This window comes from Coregonus clupeaformis, chromosome 2 (genome assembly GCF_020615455.1).
Source record: "Coregonus clupeaformis isolate EN_2021a chromosome 2, ASM2061545v1, whole genome shotgun sequence".
NCBI lineage: Eukaryota > Metazoa > Chordata > Actinopteri > Salmoniformes > Salmonidae > Coregonus > Coregonus clupeaformis.
In genome coordinates this window covers 11761132-11789061 of record NC_059193.1, presented here as the reverse complement: position 1 = coordinate 11789061, position 27930 = coordinate 11761132, and the positions used below count along the sequence as shown (strand labels likewise).

Here is a 27930-nt window from a genome sequence, read left to right as displayed (position 1 = left end):
CCTGCTCCCCGCACCAAGCCTGTGGTGCGCATCGTCAGCCCGGTTCGGCCCGTCCCTGCTCCCCGCACCAAGCCTGTGGTGCGCATCGTCAGCCCGGTCCGGCCCGTTCCTGCTCCCCGCACCAAGCCTGTGGTGCGCTTCGTCAGCCCGGTTCGGCCCGTCCCTGCTCCCCGCACCAAGCCTGTGGTGCGCGTCGTCAGCCCGGTCCGGCCCGTTCCTGCTCCCCGTACCAAGCCTGTGGTGCGCGTCGTCAGTCCGGCACAGCCCGTGCCTGGGTCACCGGTGCCTGGTCAGGTACCGGTCAGCTGCTCCACATCGGAGCCTAAGCAATCCGCTCCACCGATGTCCAGTTCTTTATCTAGCTCATGTGTTTCTGTGTTGGCCAGGGTGGTTCTCAATCAGAGGCAACGAGTGTCAGCTGTTGCTTGTTGTCTCTGATTGGGAACCATACTTAGGCAGCCTGTTTTCCACAGTGTTTTGTGGGATCTTGTTCCGTGTATGGTTTGTGTCTGTTACCAAGGACGTCACGTATCGTTTTGTTGTTTTGTTCGTGTGGTACTCTAATAAATATAAGTATGCTCTCATTCCATGCTGCGCATTGGTCCACTTCCTCCAACGATCGTGACAGAAGATCCCACCAAAACTGGACCAAGCAGCGTGTCCAGGAGCCAACGCCAGAGGTAACTCTAGCGGATATCCACCTCGACTGGGTCAAGCAGCGTGTCCAGGAGCCAACGCCAGAGGTAACTCTAGCGGATATCCACCTCGACTGGGTCAAGCAGCGTGTCCAGGAGCCAACGCCAGAGGTAACTCTAGTGGATATCCACCTCGACTGGGTCAAGCAGCGTGTCCAGGAGCCAACGCCAGAGGTAACTCTAGCGGATATCCACCTCGACTGGGTCAAGCAGCGTGTCCAGGAGCCAACGCCAGAGGTAACTCTAGCGGATATCCTCCTTGACTGGGTCAAGCAGCGTGAGGAGGAGAGAGGTTGGACCTGGGAGCAGAGGATGGAGAGTCTGGCGAGAGCCATGGAGGCCATATCCACGGGGGAGAGACAAGCCCAATAAATTTTTAGGGGGGGGCTCACACCGTGGATGACGGGGTTGCTGGAGGCAGATAAGGGGCGAGTTAGTGGACGAGGAGAGAAGGCCACCGGGTTACGGGAGCCATTGGCGAGTAGAGGGAAGGAAAATGTAGAGGCACGGCGAGAGGTACTGAGGTGTGTTGCCAGTCCGGTCCGGCCCGTTCCTGATCCCCGGGTAAGGCCAGTGGTGTGTGTTCCCAGTGCGGTCCGGCCTGTTCCTGTCCCTCGCACCAAGCCTGTGATGCGCGTCGCCAGCCCAGTCCGGCCTGTTCCTGCCTCTCGCACCAAGCCTACGGTGCGCGTTGCCAGCCCGGCCCGGCCTGTTCCTGCTCCCCGCACCAAGCCTATGGTGCGCGTCGCCAGCCCGGCCCGGCCTGTTCCTGCTCCCCGCACCAAGCCAATGGTGCGCGTCGCCAGCCCGGCCCGGCCTGTTCCTGCTCCCCGCACCAAGCCAGGGGTGCGCGTCGTCAGCCTGGTCCGGCCCGTTCCTGCTCCCCGCACCAAGCCTGTGGTGCGCATCGTCAGCCCGGTTCGGCCCGTCCCTGCTCCCCGCACCAAGCCTGTGGTGCGCATCGTCAGCCCGGTCCGGCCCGTTCCTGCTCCCCGCACCAAGCCTGTGGTGCGCCCTCGCCAGCCCGGTTCGGCCCGTCCCTGCTCCCCGCACCAAGCCTGTGGTGCGCGTCGTCAGCCCGGTCCGGCCCGTTCCTGCTCCCCGTACTCAAGCCTGTGGTGCGCGTCGTCAGTCCGGCACAGCCCGTGCCTGGGTCACCGGTGCCTGGTCAGGTACCGGTCAGCTGCTCCACATCGGAGCCTAAGCAATCCGCTCCACCGATGTCCAGTTCTTTATCTAGCTCATGTGTTTCTGTGTTGGCCAGGGTGGTTCTCAATCAGAGGCAACGAGTGTCAGCTGTTGCTTGTTGTCTCTGATTGGGAACCATACTAGGCAGCCTGTTTTCCACAGTGTTTTGTGGGATCTTGTTCCGTGTATGGTTTGTGTCTGTTACCAAGGACGTCACGTATCGTTTTGTTGTTTTGTTCGTGTGGTACTCTAATAAATATAAGTATGCTCTCATTCCATGCTGCGCATTGGTCCACTTCCTCCAACGATCGTGACAGAAGATCCCACCAAAACTGGACCAAGCAGCGTGTCCAGGAGCCAACGCCAGAGGTAACTCTAGCGGATATCCACCTCGACTGGGTCAAGCAGCGTGTCCAGGAGCCAACGCCAGAGGTAACTCTAGCGGATATCCACCTCGACTGGGTCAAGCAGCGTGTCCAGGAGCCAACGCCAGAGGTAACTCTAGTGGATATCCACCTCGACTGGGTCAAGCAGCGTGTCCAGGAGCCAACGCCAGAGGTAACTCTAGCGGATATCCACCTCGACTGGGTCAAGCAGCGTGTCCAGGAGCCAACGCCAGAGGTAACTCTAGCTGATATCCACCTTGACTGGGTCAAGCAGCGTGAGGAGGAGAGAGGTTGGACCTGGGAGCAGAGGATGGAGAGTCTGGCGAGCGCCATGGGGGCCATATCCACGGGGGAGAGACAAGCCCAATACATTTTTAGGGGGGGCTCACACTGTGGACGACGGGGTTGCTGGAGGCAGATAAGGGGCGAGTTAGTGGACGAGGAGAGAAGGCCACCGGGTTACGGGAGCCATTGGCGAGTAGAGGGAAGGAAAATGTAGAGGCACGGCGAGAGGTACTGAGGTGTGTTGCCAGTCCGATCCGGCCCGTTCCTGATCCCCGGGTAAGGCCAGTGGTGTGTGTTCCCAGTGCGGTCCGGCCTGTTCCTGTCCCTCGCACCAAGCCTGTGATGCGCGTCGCCAGCCCGGTCCGGCCTGTTCCTGCCTCTCGCACCAAGCCTACGGTGCGAGTTGCCAGCCCGGCCCGGCCTGTTCCTGCTCCCCGCACCAAGCCAATGGTGCGCGTCGCCAGCCCGGCCCGGCCTGTTCCTGCTCCCCGCACCAAGCCAGGGGTGTGCGTCGTCAGCCTGGTCCGGCCCGTTCCTGCTCCCCGCACCAAGCCTGTGGTGCGCATCGTCAGCCCGGTTCGGCCCGTCCCTGCTCCCCGCACCAAGCCTGTGGTGCGCATCGTCAGCCCGGTCCGGCCCGTTCCTGCTCCCCGCACCAAGCCTGTGGTGCGCTCCGTCAGCCCGGTTCGGCCCGTCCCTGCTCCCCGCACCAAGCCTGTGGTGCGCGTCGTCAGCCGGTCTGGCCCGTTCCTGCTCCCCGCACCAAGCCTGTGGTGCGCGTCGTCAGTCCAGCACAGCCCGTGCCTGGGTCACTGGTGCCTGGTCAGGTACCGGTCAGCTGCTCCACATCGGAATCTAAGCAATCCGCTCCACCGATGTCCAGTTCTTTATCTAGCTCATGTGTTTCTGTGTTGGCCGGGGTGGTTCTCAATCAGAGGCAACGAGTGTCAGCTGTTGCTTGTTGTCTCTGATTGGGAACCATACTTAGGCAGCCTGTTTTCCACAGTGTTTTGTGGGATCTTGTTCCGTGTATGGTTTGTGTCTGTTACCAAGGACGTCACGTATCGTTTTGTTGTTTTGTTCGTGTGGTACTCTAATAAATAAAAGTATGTTCTCATTCCACGCTGCGCATTGGTCCACTTCCTCCAACGATCGTGACACCTGGGCTGGTGTGGTCTGCAGTTGTGAGGCCGGTTGGACATAGTGCCAAATTCTCTAAAACGCTTAAGGTAGAGAAATGAACATTAAATTATTTTGCAACAGCTCTGGTGGACATTCCTGCAGTCAGCATGCCAATTGCACACTCCCTAAAAACCTAAGACATCTGTGGCATTGTGTTGTGTGAAGAAACTGTGCACATTTTAGAGTGGCCTTTTATTGTCCCCAATAGAAGGTGCACCTGTGTAATGATCATGCTGTTTAATCTGCTTCTTGATATGCCACACCTGTCAGGTGGATGAATTATCTTGGCAAAGGAGAAATGCTCACTAACAGGGATGTAAACAAATTTCTGCACAAAATGTGAGAGACATTTCTGGGATCTTTTATTTTAGCTCATGAAACATGGGACCAACACTTTACATGTTGTAAAGATATAAGAGGTGATATACAAGTCCACTGAACTCTCCAGTCAATGTAGATATAATAGGTGATGTACAAGTCAACTCCACTCTCCAGTCAATGTAGATATAATAGGTGATATACAAGTCAACTCCACTCTCCAGTCAATGTAGATATAATAGGTGATATACAAGTCAACTCCACTCTCCAGTCAATGTAGATATAATAGGTGATATACAAGTCAACTCCACTCTCCAGTCAATGTAGATATAATAGGTGATATACAAGTCAACTCCACTCTCCACTCAATGTAGATATAATAGGTGATATACAAGTCAACTCCACTCTCCAGTCAATGTAGATATAACAGGTGATATACAAGTCCACTCCACTCTTCAGTCATCTCTTCAGACAGCAAGCTAACACAGCTCAGCGGAGCCCCAGTTAGAGACAGATATGATACCTGCAGTGATACTGATGATCCTTTCCTGGAGCACAGGTAGGATTATGTTGTACTGATACCTGTGTTAGTGCATGTAGGGCTGTTTTATACTGATATATACCTGTGTTAGTGCATGTAGACCTGTGTTATACTGATATATACCTGTGTTAGTGCATGTAGACATGTGTTATACTGATATATACCTGTGTTACTGCATGTAGGGCTGTTATACTGATATATACCCGTATTAGTGCATGTAGACCTGTGTTATACTGATATATACCTGTGTTAGTGCATGTAGACCTGTGTTATACTGATATATACCTGTGTTAGTGCATGTAGACATGTGTTATACTGATATATACCTGTGTTACTGCATGTAGGGCTGTTATACTGATATATACCCGTATTAGTGCATGTAGACCTGTGTTATACTGATATATACCTGTGTTAGTGCATGTAGACCTGTATTATACTGATATATACCTGTGTTAGTGCATGTAGACCTGTGTTATACTGATATATACCTGTGTTACTGCATGTAGGGCTGTTATACTGATATATACCTGTGTTAGTGCATGTAGACCTGCTTTATACTGATATACAGTACATTTGGAAAGTATTCAGACCCCTTGACTTTTTCTACATTTTGTTACGTTAAAGCCTTATTCTAAAATGTATTAAATAAATGTTTTTCCTGATCAATCTACACACAATACCCCATAATGACGCAGCGAAAACAGGTTTTTAGAAATATATGCAAATTTGCAAAGAAAATACCTTATTTACATAAGTATTCAGACCCTTTGCTATGAGACTCGAAATTGAGCTCAGGTGCATCCTGTTTCCATTGATCATCCTTAAAATGTTTCTACAACTTGATTGGAGTCCACCTGTGGAAAATTCAATTGATTGGATATGATTTGGATATATATATATGGTCCCACAGTTGACAGTGCATGTCAGAGCAAAAACCAAGCCATGAGGTCAAAATAATTGTCCGTGACATGATTGTGTCGAGGCACAGATCTGGGGAAGGGTACCAAAAAATTTCTGCAGCATTGAAGGTCCCCAAAAACACAGTGGCCTCTATCATTCTTAAATGGAAGAAGTTCGGAACCACCAAGACTGTTCCTAGAGCTGGCCGCACGGCCAAACAGAGCAGTCGGGGGAGAAGGGCCTTGGTTAGGGAGGTGACCAAGAACCCAATGGTCAATCTGACAGAGCTCCAGAGTTCCTCTGTGGAGATGGGAGAAACTTCCAGAAGGATAACAATCTCTGCAGCACTCCACCAATCAGGCCTTTATGTTAGAGTGGCAAGACGGAAGCCACACCTCAGTAAAAGGCACATGACAGCCCGCTTGGAGTTTGCTAAAAGGCACCTAAAGACTCTCAACCATGAGAAACAAGATTCTCTGGTATGATGAAACCAATACTGAACTCTTTGGCCTGAATGCCAAGCGTCATGTCTGGAGGAACCTGGCACCATCCCTACGGTGAAGCACGGTGGTGGCAATATCATGCTGTGGGGATGTTTTTCAGTTGCAGGGAGACTAGTCAGGATTGAGGGAAAGATTAACTGAGCAGATCCTTGATGATAACCTGCTCCAGAGCACTCAGGACCTCAGACTGGGGCGAATGTTCACCATCCAACAGGACAACGACCCTAAGCACACAGCTAAGACAATGCAGGAGTGGCTTATGGACAAGTCTCTGAATGTCCTTGAGTGGCCCAGCCAGTGCCCAGACTTGAACCCGATCGAACATCTCTGGAGAGATCTGAAAATAGCTGTGCAGCAATGCTCCCCATCCAACCTGACAGAGCTTGAGAGGATCTGCAGAGAAGAATGGGAGAAACTCCCCAAATACAGGTGTGCCAAGCTTGTAGCGTCATACTCAAGAAGACTCGAGGCTGTAATTGCTCCCAAAGGTGCTTCAACAAAGTACTGCGTAAAGGGTCTGAACACTTATGTAAATGTGATACAATTTGCAAATATTTCAAAAAACCTGTTTTTGCTTTGTCATTATGGGTCATTGTGTGTAGATTGATGAGGGGGGAAAACTCTTTAATCCATTTTAGAATAAGGCTGTAATGTAACAAAATGTGGAAAAAGTCAAATGGTCTGAATACTTTCCGAATGTACTGTTCTTCCATTCATTTTTTAAACTGGTACCGGGGGAGCTTCAGACTAGTCTTGTGAGGCTTGTGGGCGTCCTAGAGCAAAACAACCAACATGAACACTACCAGTCAAAAGTTTGGACACACCTACTCATTCAAGGGTTTTTCTTTATTTTTACTATTTTCTACATTGCAAAATAATAGTGAAGAAATCAAAACTATGAAATAACACATATGGAATCATGTAGTAACCAAAAAAGTGTTAAGCAAATCAAAATATATTTTATATTTGAGATTCTTCAAATAGCCACCCTTTGCCTTGATGACAGCTTTGCACACTCTTGGCATTCTCTCAACCAGCTTCCGCTGGAATGCTTTTCCAACAGTCTTGAAGGAGTTCCCACATATGCTGAGCACTTGTTGGCTGCTTTTCCTTCCCTCTGCCATCCAACTCATCCCAAACCATCTCAATTGGGTTGAGGTCGGGGGATTGTGGAGGCCAGGTCATCTGATGCAGCACTCCATCACTCTCCTTCTTGGTAAAATAGCCATTACACAGCCTGGAGGTGTGTTGGGTCATTGTCCTATTGAAAAACAAATGAGTCCCACTAAGCCCAAACCAGATGGTTACTACATGATTCCATATGTGTTATTTCATAGTTTTGATGTCTTCACTATTATTTTACAATGTAAAGAAAAACACTTGAATGAGTAGGTGTGTCCAAACTTTTGACTGGTACTGTACATCTTCGTGAGTCTCACCTTTCCATAGGGGAGTGTGTAGCCCAAACTGTTTGGATGCTACAGACAGAAGTTGGCATATCGGCTCTACCGACTTCAGACGAATGCCGTGACGCTTGTGGGGGGACCGTAGAGCAAAACGGAGAACACCATCATGAGAGTCTCATCATAGAGGGGTCGTATTAGTTTGTAGGCCAAACCATTTGGACGCTACAGACGTTTTCGTGTGAAGACCGATTTTCGGGATACCTCATGGTCTGACAAACACCGCTGTAGCTTGGCCACCTTCCACCGCAGATGCGGAAGCAGATATCTCTAGTTTAAACAGACGGATTTTGATGGGGATTTTTTTATTATGCTAACTAGATTTCTGTGGGGTTGTGGACATCGACTTTAGGGGGTTTTAACCAGTGGTGAAAAAAGTACAAAATTTTCATACTTAAGTAAAAGTAAAGATTCCTTAATAGAAAATGACTCAAGTAAAAGTGAAAGTCACCCAGTAAAATATTACTTGAGTAAAAGTCTAAAAGTATTTGGTTTTAAATGTACTTAAGTATCAAAAGTAAATGGAACTGCTAAAATGTAAAAGTATGAACCATTTCAAATTCCGTATATTAAGCAAACCAGCAGACCCAATTTTATTTTATTTTTAATTGATGGTTAGCCAGGGCACATTCCAACACTCAGACATAATTAACAAACAAAGCATTTGTGTTTAGTGAGTCCGCAAGATCAGAGGCAGTAGGGATGACCAGGGAGTGATCTATTGATAAGTGTGTGAATTGGACCATTTTCCTGTCAAAATGTAACAAGTAATTTTCGGTGTCAGGGAAAATGTATGGAGTAAAAAGTACATTATTTTCTTTAGGAATGTAGTGAAGTAAAAGTAAAAGTTGGAAAAAATATAAATAGTAAAGTAAAGCACAGATACCCCAAACAACTACTTAAGTAGTACTTTAAAGTATTTTTACTTAAGTACTTTACACTACTGGTTTTAACTGGAGAGGAGAGGAGAGGAGAGGAGAGGAGAGGAGAGGAGAGGAGAGGAGAGGAGAGGAGAGGAGAGGAGAGGAGAGGAGAGGAGAGGGAGGAGAGGGAGAGGAGAGGAGAGGAGAGGAGAGGAGAGGAGAGGAGAGGAGAGGAGAGGAGAGGAGAGAGAAGATCCCATGGGTCTTTTAGAACATAGGAAAAACATTTGATTGATTATTGATCATTGTTATTATTGATTACATTAATTGCGTTGATTATTGATAGTTGTTATCAAGCCCCATAAAAACCTGTAAACGTGTAAACGTTTCGCATGAGTTGCTTTGCTGTCACATTTTGAATGCTAGTCTTTGTCTTTAGATTTTTGTGAGATACATCCTAACCATATCAGCAGTGTGATTGCTTCATGTCCAAGTAACAGTGTGCCAATAAAGTTCAGTTGAATACTCCAGTTTCCTCAGTCTATTTGTGTACGTGCGTGCCAGACCGTACTCATTAACTAGAAGCTATGATCCTCCTGTCCTGTCCTGTCCTGTCCTGTCAAGAGAGAGAGTAGCGGTACAAAGAGACAGGACATTTTTCTCATTAGTTGTGGGGCATCCCCTGCTAACATCTCAACTATGATTAGCCTTAATATGTAGTCTGCTTTAATACTGAAGTCTGCTGTTTCAGAGAGAAGAGAAGGGCCTGTACTCTTTTTGTCTCTGTGCCACACACACACACACACACTCCATGCCCCAGCGTCATCTCATCAATATAAACAAATGAAGACTGTCACCACACACACTAATAAACACACATACACACACACATAAACATCCCCCCTATTAATCCAGCGCCCCATCGTCAGGGTAACAAGAGACAGACTGTCACCTTGCTTTTCCGCAGCGGAACCTCTCACCATGGCAACAGGATAATAACATAACTCAGGAAACATCCTGACTGTGTGTGTGTGTGTGTTTGGTTTTACTATCCTTGTGGGGACCAGAAGTCCTCACAAGGATCTTAAAACAAGGAAGATTCGGACAAGTGGGGACATTTCGCCAGTCCCCACAAGGAAAAAGGCATTTTTAGGCTTAGGGGTTAGGTTTAGGGTTAGGGTTACAATTAGGGTTATGGTTACAGTTAAGGTTAGGGGTTTGGGGTTAAGGTTAAGGTTGGGTTAAGGGTTAGGTTTAGGGTTAGGGTTAGTGGTTACGGAAAATAGGATTTTGAATGGGAATCAATTGTTTGGGCCCCACAAGGATAGTAAAACAAACGTGTGTGTGTGTGTGTGTTTGTGTGTGTCCCTTATAGAATTACATCCGATCTTCATGGTGCTCCTAATAGAAGTTGATGTTTTCTCTGCTTACCTCAGACCTGCCCTGCTCTTCTCCCATGTCAGTCTGGCCAACATCACATTTGATTCAACCTTAACCTGGCCTCTATAGCCAGACAGACGGACAGATGAAGTTTGGACAATGATGTGATGAAACGTGTATAGTGTCATACATGCTTTAACTGCATTCAAATAAACACTCTTTCTCACACACACCAGAGGAGGCTGCTGAGGGGAGGATGGCTCATAATAATGGTTGGAATGCAGCGAATGGAATGGCATCAAACCATGTGTTTGATGTATTTGATACCATTCCACTGATTCCGCTCCAGGCATTACCACGAGCCCGTCCCCAATTAAGGTGCCACCAACCGCCTGTGACATACACACACACACAAACACACACAAACGCTCTGGTTCTCACTTTGTTGCGTTCATTGACGTCCTCAGCTATATACTTCTGTATTTTATATCTGCCTTAGAGAGGGGGAGGGATGGAGAGAGAGAGAGGGGGGATGGAGGGAGAGAGAGAGAGGGAGAGAGAGAGAGAGAGAGAGAGAGAGAGAGAGAGAGAGAGAGAGGGGTGGAGGGAGAGAGAGAGGGGGGAGGAGAGAGAGAGGGGGTGGAGGGAGAGAGAGAGGGAGAGAGGGAGGAGAGAGAGAGAGTGAGAGAGAGAGAGGGGGTGGAGGGAGAGAGAGAGAGGGAGGAGAGAGAGAGAGAGAGAGGGGGGTGGAGGGAGAGAGAGAGAGAGAGAGAGAGAGAGAGAGAGAGAGAGAGAGAGGGGGAGGAGAGGGAGAGAGAGAGGGGGGGTGGAGGGAGAGAGAGAGAGGGGGTGGAGGGAGAGAAAAAGAGAGAGAGAGAGAGGTGGAGGGAGAGAGAGAGGGAGGAGAGAGAGAGAGAGAGGGGGGGGGGAGGGAGAGAGAGAGAGAGGGAGGAGAGAGAGAGAGAGAGAGGGGGGTATAGGGAGAGAGAGGACTGAGTGAGTAATGTTTAGTATGAAGCTATTTTTCACTTTCAGAAACCAAGAAGAAAAATTCATTACAATGATATATTTTATATTATAAGGACTGAATTCTAAGGCTACCAAGCTTAAGCTTGCTACAAAGAGATACAATTTCAATTAGCACTGACGTGTGAAGTGAGAGGTGTCAAAGCCCTTGAGCCCAACAATGGCAGGAGAGTCGTACAGTCTACCCCAACTAGAGGCCTTAGAAGAGGCCTTAGAAGCACCCCCCCACTGTTCAGAGGTCATTAAAATACAGTACCCTCTGAATGTAAAAAACGACAAGACACGAAAAGAGTACAAATTGAAACTTCTTTTGGGGAAGCACGAGACACTTTTTGCTGATTTGTATAAAAATGGGAACATAAGCAACCTTATCTTCCACACAGACCATCCCCTGGCATGGCACAGTGCTATACTAGCACACTACCCCTCTGTTAAGAGGGGGGGTGTCAGGGACGGCTTGTTCAATAGGGCGATATGGGCGACGCACTGCCAAACGGGAAAAGGAAGGGATTTTTTTTCTAATCAATTATAAAAAAAAATTAAAAAAAATATTATAAATTTTTTTTTATAAATTTATAAAAAATTATATCACGGCAACAGCAGTTATCAGTGTTCACGTCTGATCTGCCAGCCACTAAATGTCAAATCAGGCTAAAGTCGTGCTTCAAATGGCCCCGCCCGTTTTTTGGGCGATTTCAGTCAGGTTGAAAATCGCCCAGAAGTCTCTCATAGCCTGTCATGTAAAATCTATTTTTTTCACATTTCAAAGCTTTCAATACATTCTCTATGGGTGTCTGTGTGCATGCACTTACGGCGCTTTCGTCATACGTGACGTAACGTTGAACGTAACTAAGACAATGGCGGCTATCAGCGTCTATGTTGCGACCTGCAGTGTGGCGTTATTTTATGTTTTTAATTTGTAGACTTAGTTTACAAACATTCTGCAAACATTCTGCTTTGGACTGATCTTCGGTTTTGGACTGATCTTGTTGATCGTGTACATACCCGCTACGAACGGACTAAATAATGAAAACGCTGCTGGCAGAGAGGTGGAGCCGGCCACCTTCACCCTGGTCAGAGCGGACCGCGATCCTGGTAAGAGAGCGACTGTACCCCGACATTGAACTGCTTTCTGTGTCATTGAACCTTACTATTGTTGATAAAACAAGTTTACTGGAGAACGGAGAAAAAGTAGAGACTTTTGGACAAGGTGGATAATTGTATAATATAAGGCAGTTTATTCAGAGGTAAAGATATCTGCAATCGCGTTCACGGACCCGTTCGTCAAACTCTTAGGGAGCTATAAATCAAGCCCCATTACTTACCATATCAGATAAGAGAAATTGCTGCAGCTACATATATTTTACATCCTGGCCCTACATAGTTCACTATTTGCATCACTTACCAAAATATTACATGTGGTCATATATGCTTGGAAAGTGGAGATGCCATAGAACGTCAAAAAAGTAAACATTGCTGGAGACACATTGCGTTTGCTAGCGAAGAGATTTGTTGTGGCAAATGAACTTGGGCTGGGAATTGCCAGGAACCTCACGATAAGATATATGCATCAGCATTGCGAGTCTCATGATTCTATACGTATTGCGATTCGATACTGTGATTTTATTGCGCACCATATGTCTGTTGCAGAGGGATCAGAAAGCCATGAGAACGAGTTTTGATCAGTCATGGAAATAAAAGTGCTGAAAACAAATTGGCTCCCAATGTGAAAAGATTGAGAACAAGCTATGAAGGAACAATAATGGTGTTTTGGTGCAGGTACAGCCAACTAGCGCTAAAATATTGCGATATTGTCAATACAGTATATCGTAAAGTATCACTATGTAACTCGATTTCTTTCACCCCAATCCCTCAAATTAACGGTAAATAACTGAATTGTTTGCCCCACATTTAGCTAAGATGATTTGCTAGCCAGCTAAAATGTTTTATTTAGTTAGCAGTCGCATCTACAATAGTTTACTGTCAATAACATGTCTCCAAAAATGACGTGGTGTCTCCAATTGTGTTGACATTTTACAATTGCAATGCGCATCCATGAGTATCCACTTTCTGTAGCTCAGCTGGTAGAGCATGGTGCTTGTAACGCCAAGGTAGTGGGTTCGATCCCCGGGACCACCCATACACAAAAATGTATGCACGCATGACTGTAAGTCGCTTTGGATAAAAGCGTCTGCTAAATGGCATATATTATTATTATTATTATTATTATCTGAAGAGAGCCCCGAAACATTGTGTGCAGACATTTTATGCAATAAATGAAGTAGGTTCAATCTAGTAGTTCTGATCTTCTGATTGGTCCTGATGAGTTGGGCGAGGTCCCCTCCAGGCTACTGTCACTGTTGCATTGGCTCTGAGTCGGGTTCTCTGTCTTCAAATGTTCAGCCTAAGAGAGGGGATTTTTTTGTGTGTGTGTGTGTGTGTGTGTGTGTTTAACAGTGATGATGTGTGTGTGTGTGTGTGTTTAACAGTGATGATGTGTGTGTGTGTGTGTGTGTGTTTGTGTGTGTGTGTGTCCTCAGAGCAAGAACTCGTGAGTTGGAAGAACTGAGAGGCCTATGGCGTGGGTGTTGTCCTTGGCCACCTGCTGACAAGGCTGACAAGATAGGACCCTTTTGTCCATTGTTATTGGATAGGAACATAACTTATAACCAGCTCCTGACCTAAATAGATCTTAGCACAACATTTTACTCAACATATCATATTCCATATTCACTATAACAAATATATTTACTACGACATTAGCAAGAACCGCCACATCCTCAGCCGGCTAATCCAGTGTGTGAAGTTTTGCGGAGTGTTTGAGTTAGCTTTGCGAGGCAAAGATGAAACTGAGGGCTCCACCAACCCTGGTAAGCCAACACTTTTGAGATCAGTCAATAAATGCTTCTGGTATTGACTTATATGCTGCCCCTGTCTTCATGTTGTTGCTGGACATATCTTTTTTTAAATGTGTGTAGGTCACCTAAATCATCAGAAAAATTGCCCCTCCTGAGAATTTTTTCAGGAGCCGCCACTGGGGGGTGTTAGCGACGGGTGGAAACTCAGGATACTGGACAACGAGGACTCTGAGTCGTCTAATATTAATCTCTATAAATCTGGAACCGTTTTGGTTCAAGGCAACACCAAACAGTTCCAGCTGGACTTTCACCTAATCAAAGAAATAGCTCAGCAGGAGAAGCTGTCCCTTGAGAAAGATACCCCTACCCCCGAGCGGGTCAGACCAGACCTCTTCATTAAATAACCCCACAGAGCAACCCCAAGCAGAAACTCAACTTCCCAGCACAGAGTACTACTCCCTCATTGAAATGAAGGATAAATTCACCCAGCTGGAGGTAAGGCAGGTGGAGCTGGAACAGCAGGTGAACACACTCCAGTCAGCACAGACCCAGACAACAGTCCAGCACAACAACACCCCCTTAACTAGACCTGGAGAGCTGCAGGTGGAGAGAGACATGTCTGCACTCTGGACTGTGGTGAGACAACATCAACAGGAGAAAGAGCAGGAGCAGGAGAAGAACAGAGCACTAGAGGAGAGGATCAGAGTGCTGGAGGAGAAGGTGAGAACGATGACGGGTGACATTGAACAACCCATTAGAGAACAGCCCACCTCAGATCCTGGCCAAAGTCTCGACACCGCAGCAGAACAGTACACCCTAGACCCTGACCATAGCCTCAACATCACACCCAGACAAACAAATGAAGAACCCCAAGCCCTGGGGACCCCAACCCCTCTGAGCAACCCCCCAGTCAGACACCCTGATAGCCCTCATGACGACCCCCCCACACCCACTGAGGACATACACAAGCCACAGATTGTACTCCTTATGGACTCAAACGGGAAATACATACAAGAAAATAAACTTTTTCCAAAACACACAGTGTCTAAACTCTGGTGTCCAAATACCCAGCGCGCCCTAGACCTTCTGTCTGAGGACCAACTAGGATCACCCAGCCACATAATAATACACACAGGCACAAACGACCTGAGAACACAGCAGGAAAGGGTGGCCACATCACTCAAGGGCGTGATAGAAAAAGCTTCTTCTACTTTCCCCAACGCACAAGTGGTTATCTCAACCCTGTTACCACGAAAAGACTTCCACCCTGCTACCATACAGCGGGTAAACGCAAGTATTTCCCGTGACTGTGCATCAAAACCAAATGTCTTCCTGGCCCACCACTCCACCCTGGACGTGAACAGCCTTTACGACCAGGTCCACCTATACAAGGCAGCAGTGCCCACCTTCGCCCGGACCCTAAAGGATATCGCCCTCAACCGCAGACCCAACACCTCACACAGGAGCAACAGATCAACAGACACCCCGCCCAGACCAGCGAGACACTCTCCCAGACCTGCGGGACCCCCCCAGGACCTACACATAGAGGACCCCCGCAGAGAGGACCTACATCCAGACCACAGCACCATCAACCACATCTACACCCCCACCCCAACCAATTAACTCCCCCCAAGTCAACCATGCCCACACCCCATTTAGGCCCCCTCAGATCAGACCTATGCCCCTCCTACCCACCCCAAGCCCCCCACTCCCACAAAGAGGGCCTCAACATGAAAGTCACACATACGCCCAGGCCGTGAGCAGGCAAACAGGCCCAACACCCACTCTTACACTAGCCCAAGCCAATGGCATGTACCAGATGCTCAGCAGGCTCTGCTCACAATTACTGGCCTGAGGCCAAACCACACAACCAACAACATTAGACACTTTATGGAACACAAAGCCTTCACTATTTCATCCTGGAATATCCAAGGCCTGAGGTCATCTGCCTTTGGCCTAAAGAGCAGGAATCTGGACTTCACCAAAGAAATCGGAAATACAGACATTGTCATCCTACAAGAAACATGGTATAGAGGAGACGGACCCACTGGTTGCCCTCTAGGTTACAGAGAGCTGGTAGTCCCATCCACCAAACTACCAGGTGTGAAACAGGGAAGGGACTCAGGGGGTATGCTAATTTGGTATAGAGCAGACCTAACTCACTCTATTAAATTAATCAAAACAGGAACATTTTACATTTGGTTAGAAATTCAAAAGGAAATTATCTCAACTGAGAAAAATGTCCTCCTGTGTGCTACCTATATCCCCCCACTAGAATCCCCATACTTTAATGAAGACAGTTTCTCCATCCTGGAGGGGAAGTCAATAATTTCCAGACCCAGGGACATGTACTAGTCTGTGGTGACCTAAATGCCAGAACTGGACAAGAACCTGACACCCTCAGCACACAGGGGGACAAACACCTACCTGGAGGTGACAGCATTCCCTCCCCCCATATGCCCCCTAGGCACAACTACGACAACATAACCAACAAAAATGGGTCACGACTCCTGCAGCTCTGTCGCACACTGGGTATGTACATAGTCAATGGTAGGCTTCGAGGGGACTCCTATGGTAGGTACACCTATAGCTCATCTCTTGGCAGTAGTACTGTAGACTACTTTATCACTGACCTCAACCCAGAGTCTCTCAGAGCGTTCACAGTCAGCCCACTGACACCCCTATCAGACCACAGCAAAATCACAGTCTACTTGAACAGAGCAATACTCAATCATGAGGCATCAAAGCCAAAAGAACTGAATAATATTAAGAAATGCTATAGATGGAAGGAAAGTAGTGTTGAAACCTACCAAAAAACAATTAGGAAACAACAAATTCAATCCATTCTAGACAACTTCCTGGACAAAACGTTCCACTGTAATAGTGAAGGTGTAAACTTGGCAGTAGAAAACCTAAACAGTATATTTGACCTCTCAGCTTCCCTATCAAATCTAAAAATATCTAACAGAAAACCAAAGAAAAGTAATAACAGTGATAAATGGTTTGATGAAGAATGCAAAAACCTAAGAAAGAAATTGAGAAACCTATCCAACCAAAAACATAGAGACCCAGAAAACCTGAGCCTACGCCTTCACTATGGTGAATCACTAAAACAATACAGAAATACACTACGGAAAAAGAAGGAACAGCATGTCAGAAATCAGCTCAATGTAATTGAAGAATCCATAGACTCTAACCACTTCTGGGAAAATTGGAAAACACTAAACAAACAACAACACGAAGAGCTATCTATCCAAAACGGAGATGTATGGGTAAACCACTTCTCCAATCTTTTTGGCCCTATAACAGAGAACAAACAGCAAAAAAATATACATGATCAAATGCAAATCTTAGAATCAACTATTAAAGACTACCAGAACCCACTGGATTCTCCAATTACATTGAATGAACTACAGGATAAAATACAAACCCTCCAACCCAAAAAGTCCTGTGGTGTTGATGGTATCCTCAATGAAATGATAAAATATACAGACCACAAATTTCAATTAGCTATACTTAAACTCTTTAACATCATCCTTAGCTCTGGCATCTTCCCCAACATCTGGAACCAAGGACTGATCACCCCAATCCACAAAAGTGGAGACAAATTTGACCCCAATAACTACCGTGGGATATGCGTCAACAGCAACCTTGGGAAAATCCTCTGCATTATCATTAACAGCAGACTAGTTCATTTCCTCAGTGAAAACAATGTACTGAGCAAATGTCAAATTGGCTTTTACCAAATTACCGTACGACAGACCACGTATTCACCCTGCACACCCTAATTGACAAACAAACAAACCAAAACAAAGGCAAAGTCTTCTCATGCTTTGTTGATTTCAAAAAAAGCTTTTGACTCAATTTGGCATGAGGGTCTGCTATACAAATTGATGGAAAGTGGGGTTGGGGGAAAAACATACGACTTTATAAAATCCATGTGCGCAAACAACAAGTGTGCGGTTAAAATTGGTAAAAAAACACACACATTTCTTTCCACAGGGCCGTGGGGTGAGACAGGGATGCAGTTTAAGCCCCACCCTCTTCAACATATATATCAACGAATTGGCGAGGGCACTAGAACAGTCTGCAGCACCCGGCCTCACCCTACTAGAATCTGAAGTCAAATGTCTTCTGTTTGCTGACGATCTGGTGCTTCTGTCACCAACCACGGAGGGCCTACAGCAGCACCTAGATCTTCTGCACAGATTCTGTCAGACCTGGGCCCTGACAGTAAATCTCAGTAAGACAAAAATGATGGTGTTCCAAAAAAGGTCCAGTTGCCAGGACCACAAATACAAATTCCATCTAGACACCGTTGCCCTAGAGCACACAAAAAACTATACATACCTCGGCCTAAACATCAGCGCCACAGGTAACTTCCACAAAGCTGTGAACGATCTGAGAGACAAGGCAAGAAGGGCCTTCTATGCCATCAAAAGGAACATAAAATTTGACATACCAATTAGGATCTGGCTAAAAATACTTGAATCAGTTATAGAACCCATTGCCCTTTATGGTTCTGAGGTCTGGGGTCCGCTCACCAACCAAGAATTCACAAAATGGGACAAACACCAAATTGAGACTCTGCATGCAGAATTCTGCAAAAACATCCTCCGTGTACAACGTAAAACACCAAATAATGCATGCAGAGCAGAATTAGGCCAATACCCGCTAATTATCAAAATCCAGAAAAGAGCCGTTAAATTCTATAACCACTTAAAAGGAAGCGATTCCCAAACCTTCCATAACAAAGCCATCACCTACAGAGAGATGAACTTGGAGAAGAGTCCCCTAAGTAAGCTTGTCCTGGGGCTCTGTTCACAAACACAAACAGACCCCACACAGCCCCAGGACAACAACAACAACAACACAACTAGACCCAACCAAATCATGAGAAAACAAAAAGAGAATTACTTGACACATTGGAAAGAACAAACAAAAAAACAGAGCAAACTAGAATGCTATTTGGCCCTAAACAGAGAGTACACAGTGGCAGAATACTTGACCACTGTGACTGACCCAAACTTAAGGAAAGCTTTGACTATGTACAGACTCAGTGAGCATAGCCTTGCTATTGAGAAAGGCCGCCGTAGGCAGACCTGGCTCTCAAGAGAAGACAGGCTATGTGCACACTGCCCACAAAATGAGGTGGAAACTGAGCTGCACTTCCTAACCTCCTGCCAAATGTATGACCATATTAGAGACACATATTTCCCTCAGATTACAGCGATCCACAAAGAATTCGAAAACAAACCCAATTTTGATAAACTCCCTTATCTACTGGGTGAAAAACCACAGTGTGCCATCACAGCTGCAAGATTTGTGACCTGTTGCCACAAGAAAAGGGCAACCAGTGAAGAACAAACACCATTGTAAATACAACCCATATTTATGTTTATTTATTTTCCCATTTGTACTTTAACTATTTGCACATTGTTACAACACTGTATATATACATAATATGACATTTGAAATGTCTTTATTCTTTTGAAACTTCTGAGTGTAATGTTTACTGTTAATATTTATTGTTTATTTCACTTTTGTTTACTATCTACTTCACTTGCTTTGGCAATGTTAACACACGTTTCCCATGCCAATAAAGCCCTTAAATTGAAATTGAAATTGAAATTGAGAGAGAGGGAGGAGAGAGAGAGAGGGTGGAGGGATAGAGAGAGAGGGAGGAGAGAGAGAGAGAGAGAGAGAGAGAGAGAGAGAGAGAGAGAGAGAGAGAGGGGGGGGAGAGAGAGTGGGGGGGGGAGAGAGAGAGAGGAGAGAGAAGGGACACGTGTCTTTGATGTTTTAAGCTTAAAAAACACAGAGCTTAAGCTGATAACCTTGGTGGAAGAGAAACGTTGCACACTGCCTCTTTTTACACCAAACACAAACACACACACACAGGCATTGTAAATGTTCAGTTTCCTCTTAGATCCTTGATAAGTTGTTTTAAGAACGTGTTCTGCATTTAGAGTTTAATTGTTATCCTTCCTCTCTGTCTATCTTTCCCTGTATCCATCTCTTCATCTATCTCTCCATATCTCTCTCATACTTTCTTCTTCTTCTCTCTCTTTCCTTCCTTCACTCCCCACTCTCCCTTTCTCTCGACATCTCTCCCTCCCTCCATTTCTGTCTCAGTCGTCCTGCTGGTCCTGTGACATAAATCCTCATGCTGAAGCAGACATATGGATGTTCCATCCTCATTGGCTACATCAAAGATTTCACTGCACCAATTAGATGTTAGTTCATTAATCCCTAGGGTTCAACACTGATTTTATCTACCTCTCCTTCTTGTCCTCCCTCTCCTCTCCTCTCCTCTCCTCTCCTCTCCTCTCCTCTCCTCTCCTCTCCTCCCTCCCTGCCTTCCTCTCCTCTCCTCTCCTCTCCTCTCCTCTCCTCTCCTCTCCTCTCCTCTCCTCTCCTCTCCTCTCCTCTCCTCTCCTCTCCTCTCCTCCCCTCTCCTCTCCTCTCCTCTCCTCTCCTCTACTCAATTTCAATTTCAATGTAAGGGCTTTATTGGCATGGGAAACGTGTGTTAACATTGCCAAAGCAAGTGAAGTAGATAGTAAACAAAAGTGAAATAAACAATAAATATTAACAGTAAACATTACACTCAGAAGTTTCAAAAGAATAAAGACATTTCAAATGTCATATTATGTATATATACAGTGTTGTAACAATGTGCAAATAATTAAAGTACAAATGGGAAAATAAATAAACATAAATATGGGTTGTATTTACAATGGTGTTTGTTCTTCACTGGTTGCCCTTTTCTTGTGGCAACAGGTCACAAATCTTGCAGCTGTGATGGCACACTGTGGTTTTTCACCCAGTAGATAAGGGAGTTTATCAAAATTGGGTTTGTTTTCAAATTCTTTGTGGATCACTGTAATCTGAGGGAAATATGTGTCTCTAATATGGTCATACATTTGGCAGGAGGTTAGGAAGTGCAGCTCAGTTTCCACCTCATTTTGTGGGCAGTGTGCACATAGCCTGTCTTCTCTTGAGAGCCAGGTCTGCCTACTCTCCTCTTCTCCCTCTCCTCCCTCTCCTCTCTTCTCCTCTCCTCCCTCTCCTCCACTCCCTCTCCTCTCCTCTCCTCTACTCTCCTCTCCTCCCTCTCCTCCCTCTCCTCCCTCTCCTCTCCTTCTCTTTTCTGATAACATTCCACCTCTCCCAGTCCTTCTCCTAGTCCTTTTGCCAGTCCCTCTCCCAGTCCTTCTCCCTGTCCTTCTCCTAGTCCTTCTCCCAGTCCCTCTCCCAGTCCTTCTCTGTCCCTCTCCCAGCCCTTCTCCCAGTCCTTCTCCCAGTCCATCATCCTGTCCCTCTCCCAGTCTTTCTCCCTGTGCTTCTCCCTGTCCTTCTCCCAGTCCTTCTCTCAGTCCTTCTCGCTGTCCCTCTCCCTGTTTTTCTCCCGGTTCGCTCCCAGTCCTTCTCCCAGTCTTTCTTTCAGTCCTTCTCTCAGTTCTTCTCTCAGTTCTTCTCCCAGTCCTTCTCTCAGTCTTTCTCCCAGTCCTTCTCCCTGTCCCTCTCCCAGTCCTTCTCGCAGTCCTTCTCTCAGTCCTTCTCCCTGTCCTTCTCCCTGTCTTTCTCTCTGTACTTCTCCCTGTTCTTTTCTCTTTACTTCTCTCTGTCCTGTCTGTCCATCTCTCAGTCCTTCTCTCTGTCCACACAGTATTTGACTACTTCTCTTGAGGTCAGTCAGACAAATACAATCCTCGTATTCTCCTACAACCACAAACAAAACACATATGATTTAGATGTATAGTTAAACTTTTTTGTGGATATTCAAATTCAACAGGCGTATACAGGCACAGTCAGTTTTGGAACGGTGTAAAGCTGCTAGGCACCAGGATCTCCACTGTCAGCTCATCTGTTCTCCCTTTGTATGACACTGCTGCTTCCGTGTGGCCATTCATAGACATTCCACCTTCAACCACTGCTGCCCCAGTGTGGCCATTCATAGACATTATACCTTCAACCACTGCTGCCCCCCTGTGGCCATTCATAGACATTCCACCTTCAACCCCTGCTGCCCCAGTGTGGCCATTCATAGACATTCCAATTTCAACCACTGCTGCCCCCCTGAGGCCATTCATAGACATTCCACCTTCGACACCCACAGCCACCCAAGTAGGCCTAATACATATAGCACCTAACTCAGTCATGCTGCATGTAAAAGGGTGCATGACTATGTCGTTTTACCACTGCTATGAAACATCATGAATCAGACACTTGGTTCGTTCAGATAAATAACAGACTACTTTAATTAAACACGTTTAGACTTTGTTAGGATCCAAAGACATGCTGCAGGTTTTTCGGACAGGTAATTGCTATTGGTCAGACTGACCTTTGTGTAGTGAAGATTTTAGCAATGTTAACATTTACAACACAAAGGTTAATGGGAGAGACTGAAGACGGAGTGAAGGTCACAGTAATGGGAGAGACTGAACACGGAGTGAAGGTCACAGACGGTTTCTTCTTCTCCATCCACACACACACAACTTTCACAAACTTCAAAACAATCTTTACACAATGTTCTCAGATTAGGGAAGCAAGGTTTTGGGTCAATTCCATTTCAATTCAATCAATTTAAGAAGTACATTTACATGCCAATTCCAATTTTGGGTAGGCCTACATGAATGTATAAGTACATGAATTTGGTGGATGGAATGCAAGTTGATATGAAGAGTTCAGGAAATGACTGGATTAATTAAATGACTGGATACAACCTCTTCAGAGTTAATCATGTGGTGTCTGAATTCTGATTTGTAAATGTCATCATATTACTTTCACTGATCTATCTCTTTGGTCAGAGAAACCCCCATACCAAGAAAGACAGGGCTGTTGTAGAGCAGTTTGAGAGCTTCAAGTTCCTTGGCATCCACATCACTAAGGACTGGTCCACACTCACCTGCACAGTCGTGAAGAGGGCACGGCAGAGCCTCTTACCTCTCAGGAGGCTGAAAAGATTTGGCATGGGGCCCTCAGATCCTCAAAAAGTTTTACAGTTGCACCATCGAGAGCATCTTGACTGGCTGCATCACCACTTTGTATGGCAAATGCACCGCCCTTGACCACAAAGCGCTACAGAGGGTGATGCAGACAGCCAGTTACATCACTGGGGCCGAGCTCCCTGCCAACCAGGAACTCTATATCAGGCGGTCAGAGGAAGGCCCGAAAAATTGCCAAATACTCCAGCCACCCAAGCCATAGTCTGTTCACTCTACTACCGTCCAGCAAACGGTACCGGAGCATAGGCCCTCAGACCAACAGGCTCCTAGACAGCTTCTACCCCCAAGCCATAAGACTGCTAAATAGTCAATGAATGGTACCCAAACTATATGCACTGACTATCTTGCACTGACCCTACGCACACTCACTATACAGTATATACACACCATATACACACTCACTCACACACACTACATTGACACTCTCACACAAAACCCACACACATTCACATACACCACATACGCACACACACACAACACACACGTATACCGACACAACAAAAACACACATACATACACACTATGTTACTATTACTAAACTCTCCATCTTTGGGAAGGGCTCGTAAAGCAAGCATTTCACGGTAAAGTCTACACCAGCTGTATTCCGTGCATGTGACAAATAACATTTGATTTGATTTGATTTGGAAGGGAGTTAGAAGCTGTACATTTCCACAATGACCACTAGATGGCACTGCAGACTGCTAGAGAGCACCACTGAGACTGGGCAATAATGACTGTTCCAAATGGCACTCTATTGCCTACATAGTGCACTACTTTTGACCAGGGCCCATTATTCCCTACATAGTGCATGACGTATGGGTAAAAAGTAGTGCACTATATAGCGAATATCCACTGTCCAGCCATGCCGTAGGTAATTGCAGGGGCCATCCACTGTCCAGCCATGCCGTAAGTAATTGCAGGGGCCATCCACTGTCCAGCCATGCCGTAGGTAATTGCAGGGGCTATCCACTGTCCAGCCATGCCGTATGTAATAGCAGGGGCCGTCCACTGTCCAGCCATGCCATATGTAATAGCAGGGGCCGTCCACTGTCCAGCCATGCCGTATGTAATAGCAGGGGCCATCCACTGTCCAGCCATGCCGTATGTAATAGCAGGGGCCATCCACTGTCCAGCCATGCCGTATGTAATAGCAGGGGCCATCCACTGTCCAGCCATGCCGTATGTAATAGCAGGGGCCATCCACTGTCCAGCCATGCCGTATGTAATAGCAGGGGCCATCCACTGTCCAGCCATGCCGTATGTAATAGCAGGGGCCATCCACTGTCCAGCCATGCCGTATGTAATAGCAGGGGCCATCCACTGTCCAGCCATGCCGTATGTAATAGCAGGGGCCATCCACTGTCTAGCCATGCCGTATGTAATAGCAGGGGCCATCCACTGTCCAGCCATGCTGTATGTAATAGCCTGTAATACAGTCCTCTGGGAGATGTAAGTGTTCTAATCAAAATGAGGAATGTCGTCAGCTAATGGATGTACAGTATGTGCTCTGTACAGGGGGTTTATTCCGGCTGATTGCTATTGGGTCTGTTCAGACGTGGTACACTATTCTCTATATAGTGCACTAGTTTTGACCAAAGCACCATTGGCCATTGTATAAAGGGAATAGGGTACCATTTGGAACAAAACATTAAAACATGAAGGAAAAATATTAGAAAACTATATACTGTACAGACAAATTACAGTATTTAAAAAAGGACAATATATATTATCAAAACCAATATAATTATTTCACTAAATTGTTTTGAAGAATAAATAAATAATTGTATTTTGAGACATTCAAGTGTTACATCATCTGTCCCTGACCTCAGAATGCCAATATCCCAAAATCACCTCAGTGCATTGATTAAATAATGCATCATACACTATCTTCATGAGCAGCACAGCACAGCACGGCAGCTTGCTATTGGTTGGCTCTTCCACCAATGTCTTCCCTGGAGAACATGAATATTAACTAGATGAAGAAAGAGAAGGGAGAAGGCAGACTTATCGTGCTCTCTCTCTCTCTCTCGCTCTCTCTGTGTGTGTCTGTCTCGCTCTCTCTGTCTCTCTGTCTCTCTGTCTCTCTGCCTCTCTCTCTCTCGCTCTCTCTCTCTCTCTCTCTCTCTCTCTCTCTCTCTCTCTCTCTCTCTCTCTCTCTCTCTCTCTCTCTCTCTCTCTCTCTCTCTCTCTCTCTCTCTCTCTCTCTCTCTCTCTCTCTCTCTCTCTCTCTCTCTCTCTCTCTCTCCTTTTGCTCCCTACCCATATGTTAGTGCTTCCTCTCTCCCCCCCTCCCTCTCTTAGTTTCTCCCTCCTTCCCTCTTCCCTCCTCCATCCTCCCTCCTCCCTTATTCTCTCTTAAACCCACACCCTGGTGCAGACCTAGATGTTTAGACACCAGAAGACACTCACAGCCTTGTCTACCTCCATCTCTTTCCATCCCTGCCCTGGAGGATTAAAGCACACTGCTGTGTGTAACGAAGGTAAGCCTCAGTCTCTCTCTCCTCTCACTCGTTCCTCTCTATCTCTCTCCATCTTTATTTATTTTGCTTTGTCTCTGTGTACTGATACAAAAGATCTGGGGTGTGGCTGAACACTGAAGACTGGAGTGTACTGATCTGATGGAGGGATGGAAGGATGGAAAGAACGAATGAATGGAAAGATGGAGGAATAGATAGATGGAAAGAGAAAGAGGTGGTGTTGGTAGGATTTGAGTAGAGCAGGGTTATGAAGTGAGCAAGGCAGGATTGGGTAGAGCTGGGCTGGGGCTGAGGTAGGGCTGGGCTGGGGCTGAGGTAGGGCTGGGCTGGGGCTGAGGTAGGGCTGGGGTAGGGCTGGGACTGGGGTAGGGCTGGGACTGGGGTAGGGCTGGGGTAGGGCTGGGCTGGGGCTGAGGTAGGGCTGGGGTAGGGCTGGGACTGGGGTAGGGCTGGGCTGGGGTAGGGCTGGGGTAGGGCTGCGGCTGGGGTGGGGCTGGGGTAGGGCTGGGGTAGGGCTGGGCTGGGGTAGGGCTGGGGTAGGGCTGGGGTAGGGCTGGGCTGGGGCTGGAGTAGGGCTGGGGAAGGGCTGGGGTAGGGTAGGGCTGGGGTAGGGCTGGGGTAGGGCTGGGGCTAAGGTAGGGCTGGGGCTGAGGTAGGGCTGGGCTGTGAAAGGGGCATTGGTGGAGAGAGAGAGCGAGAACAAAAGAGAGAGAGAGATAGACTGCAGAGGGATAGAACAAAGAGACCAGCCTCAGTGAATGGAGGAGAGAGAGAGAGAGAGAGAGAGAGAGAGAGAGAGAGAGAGAGAGAGAGAGAGAGAGAGATGGAGGGAGGGAGGGAGGGAGATAGGCAGAATAGCTGGTTTCATGCTAGATAGCGTGTGTGTAAGCATGGTGTCATGCTAGATAGCGTGTGTGTAAGCATGGTGTCATGCTAGATAGCATGTGTGTAAGCATGGTGTCATGCTAGATAGCGTGTGTGTAAGCATGGTGTCATGCTAGATAGCGTGTGTGTAAGCATGTGGAAAGGTGGCATGATGAACACGAACACGTGTGGGGGTGGCTGCAGCTCACGTGTGTATGTGGGGAAAGGGTGTGTGTGTGTGTGTGTGTGTGTGTGTGTGTGTGTGTGTGTGTGTGTGTGTGTGTGTGTGTGTGTGTGTGTGTGTGTGTGTGCGTCTAGCACATCTCATGGTGGACACATTCCCTATATCAGTGTACAGATTCCTATTGGCTATGTGATGATAGTTATTTTCTATACACAGTATCTCTCCATCTACTAGGAACTAGAATGATGATGACAGTCAGTTATTTTCTGTAAATCTGTCCTTCATCTACTACGAACTAGAATGGCAAAAATCACATATTCGTCATCTTGTGTGTTCAACACGATGGCATACACATAAACAGAAAGGATTTGACCAACGTTCCCTTCTCAAGATTCTGCCTTGTGTGTAGCTCGTTTCTTAGCCAAGGTCAAATAACTGACACATAATGATTTATCTCTGTCTCTCTCCCCCTCTGTCCCCCTCTCTTCCTCTCTCTCCTTTTCTCTCCCTTCCTCATTCCCTCCTTTTCTCTCTCCCTCTCTCTCCCTGCTCCATCTCTCTCCCTCTCTCTCCCTCTTTCTCCCTGCTCCATCTCTCTCCCTCTCTCTCTTTCAAGGCAACAATGTCTGACAAACCTGACCTGACAGAGATCGCCTGCTTCGACAAGACCAAACTGAAGAAGACTGAGACGAAAGAGAAGAACCCCCTGCCAACCAAAGAGAGTGAGTGATCACGGCGGTTTGGTGTGTTTGTGTGTATGTATGTGTTTTAAGGGTGTGGTAAGGGATGGGTTCATTCTGCCTCTGCAGTTCTCTTCCTTTCCTCCTCTCTCTCTCTCTCTCTCTCTCTCTCTCTCTCTCTCTCTCTCTCTCTCTCTCTCTCTCTCTCTCTCTCTCTCTCTCTCTCTCTCTCTCTCTCTCTCTCTCTCTCTCTCTCTCTCTCTCTCTCTCTCTCTCTCTCTCTCTCTCTCTCTCTCTCTCTCTCTCTCTCTCTCTCTCTCTCTCTCCCTCTCTCTCTCTCCCCTCTTCTCTCCCCCCTCTCTCTCTCCCCTCTCTCTCTCTCTCTCTCTCTCTCTCTCTCTCTCTCTCTCTCTCTCTCTCTCTCTCTCTCTCTCTCTCTCTCTCTCTCTCTCTCTCTCTCTCTCTCTCTCTCTCTCTCTCTCTCTCTCTCTCTCTCTCTCTCTCTCTCTCTCTCCCCTCTCTCTCTCTCTACCTCTCTCTCACCCCCTCTCTCTCCCTCTCCCCGCTCTCTCTCCCCCTCCACCTCTCTTTCTCTCTCCCCTCTCTCTCTCTCTTTCCCCCCTCTCTCTCTCTCTCTCTTTCCCCCTCTCTCTCTATCTCTCCCCCCTCCCCTCTCTCTCTCGCTCTCTCTCTCCCACCCTCTCTCTCTCTATCTCCCCCCTCTCTCTCCCCCCCTCTCTCTCTCCCCTGCAGTCGTCTCATCAGCTATAGGTGTTGTCAGTTCTACTGCTGTCAACCTTCCTCTAGCTCTGCAGTATACAAACACTACTACTACTACAACTCACTGAATCAGCAGCATCACTCTCTCCCTATACGCCCTGGTCAAAGTAGTGCACTATTTAGGGAATAGGGTACCATTTGGGACACACCCTGTATCGTCTCCGCAACGCAACCACACACCACCGGAGCCCAATTCACATTCTCCCTCCCCAACATCTCCATGCAGATGTGTGCACTGACATACGTGTCTTCCTGTGTTCTGTTTCAGCCATTGAACAGGAAAGGAAAGGGGACGCCACACCTTGATGTGACTTGGTGAAGAAGAGGAGAAGAGAAGATGCCACCA

At 47.1% G+C, this 27930-nt stretch overlaps 2 protein-coding genes across 2 annotated transcripts; one reads left to right on the top strand and one right to left on the bottom strand.

Moving 5' to 3' along the window:
• Positions 1–23433: 23433 nt before the first annotated feature.
• Positions 23434–23970, bottom strand: LOC123492706 (cuticle protein 16.5-like). Its single transcript, XM_045225486.1, has one exon. The coding sequence runs from the start codon at positions 23968–23970 to the stop codon at positions 23434–23436; it is 537 nt and encodes a 178-aa protein (XP_045081421.1).
• An 855-nt stretch (positions 23971–24825) lies between these two features.
• tmsb2 (thymosin beta 2) lies at positions 24826–27930 on the top strand. Its single transcript, XM_041844315.2, has 3 exons — positions 24826–25079; positions 26741–26846; positions 27853–27930. Exons 2-3 carry the CDS (start codon positions 26747–26749, stop codon positions 27888–27890), a joined length of 138 nt encoding a protein of 45 aa, XP_041700249.1. The 5' UTR covers positions 24826–25079; positions 26741–26746; the 3' UTR covers positions 27891–27930.

Coding starts and splice junctions, on each gene's coding strand:
- tmsb2 (XM_041844315.2), top strand. CDS start 26,747: ATGTCTGACAAACCTGACCTGACAGAGATCGCCTGCTTCGACAAGACC. Junction 26,847..27,852: donor CCCCCTGCCAACCAAAGAGA/GTGAGTGATCAC, acceptor GTTCTGTTTCAG/CCATTGAACAGGAAAGGAAA.
- LOC123492706 (XM_045225486.1), bottom strand. CDS start 23,970: ATGGCTAGACAGTGGATGGCCCCTGCTATTACATACGGCATGGCTGGA.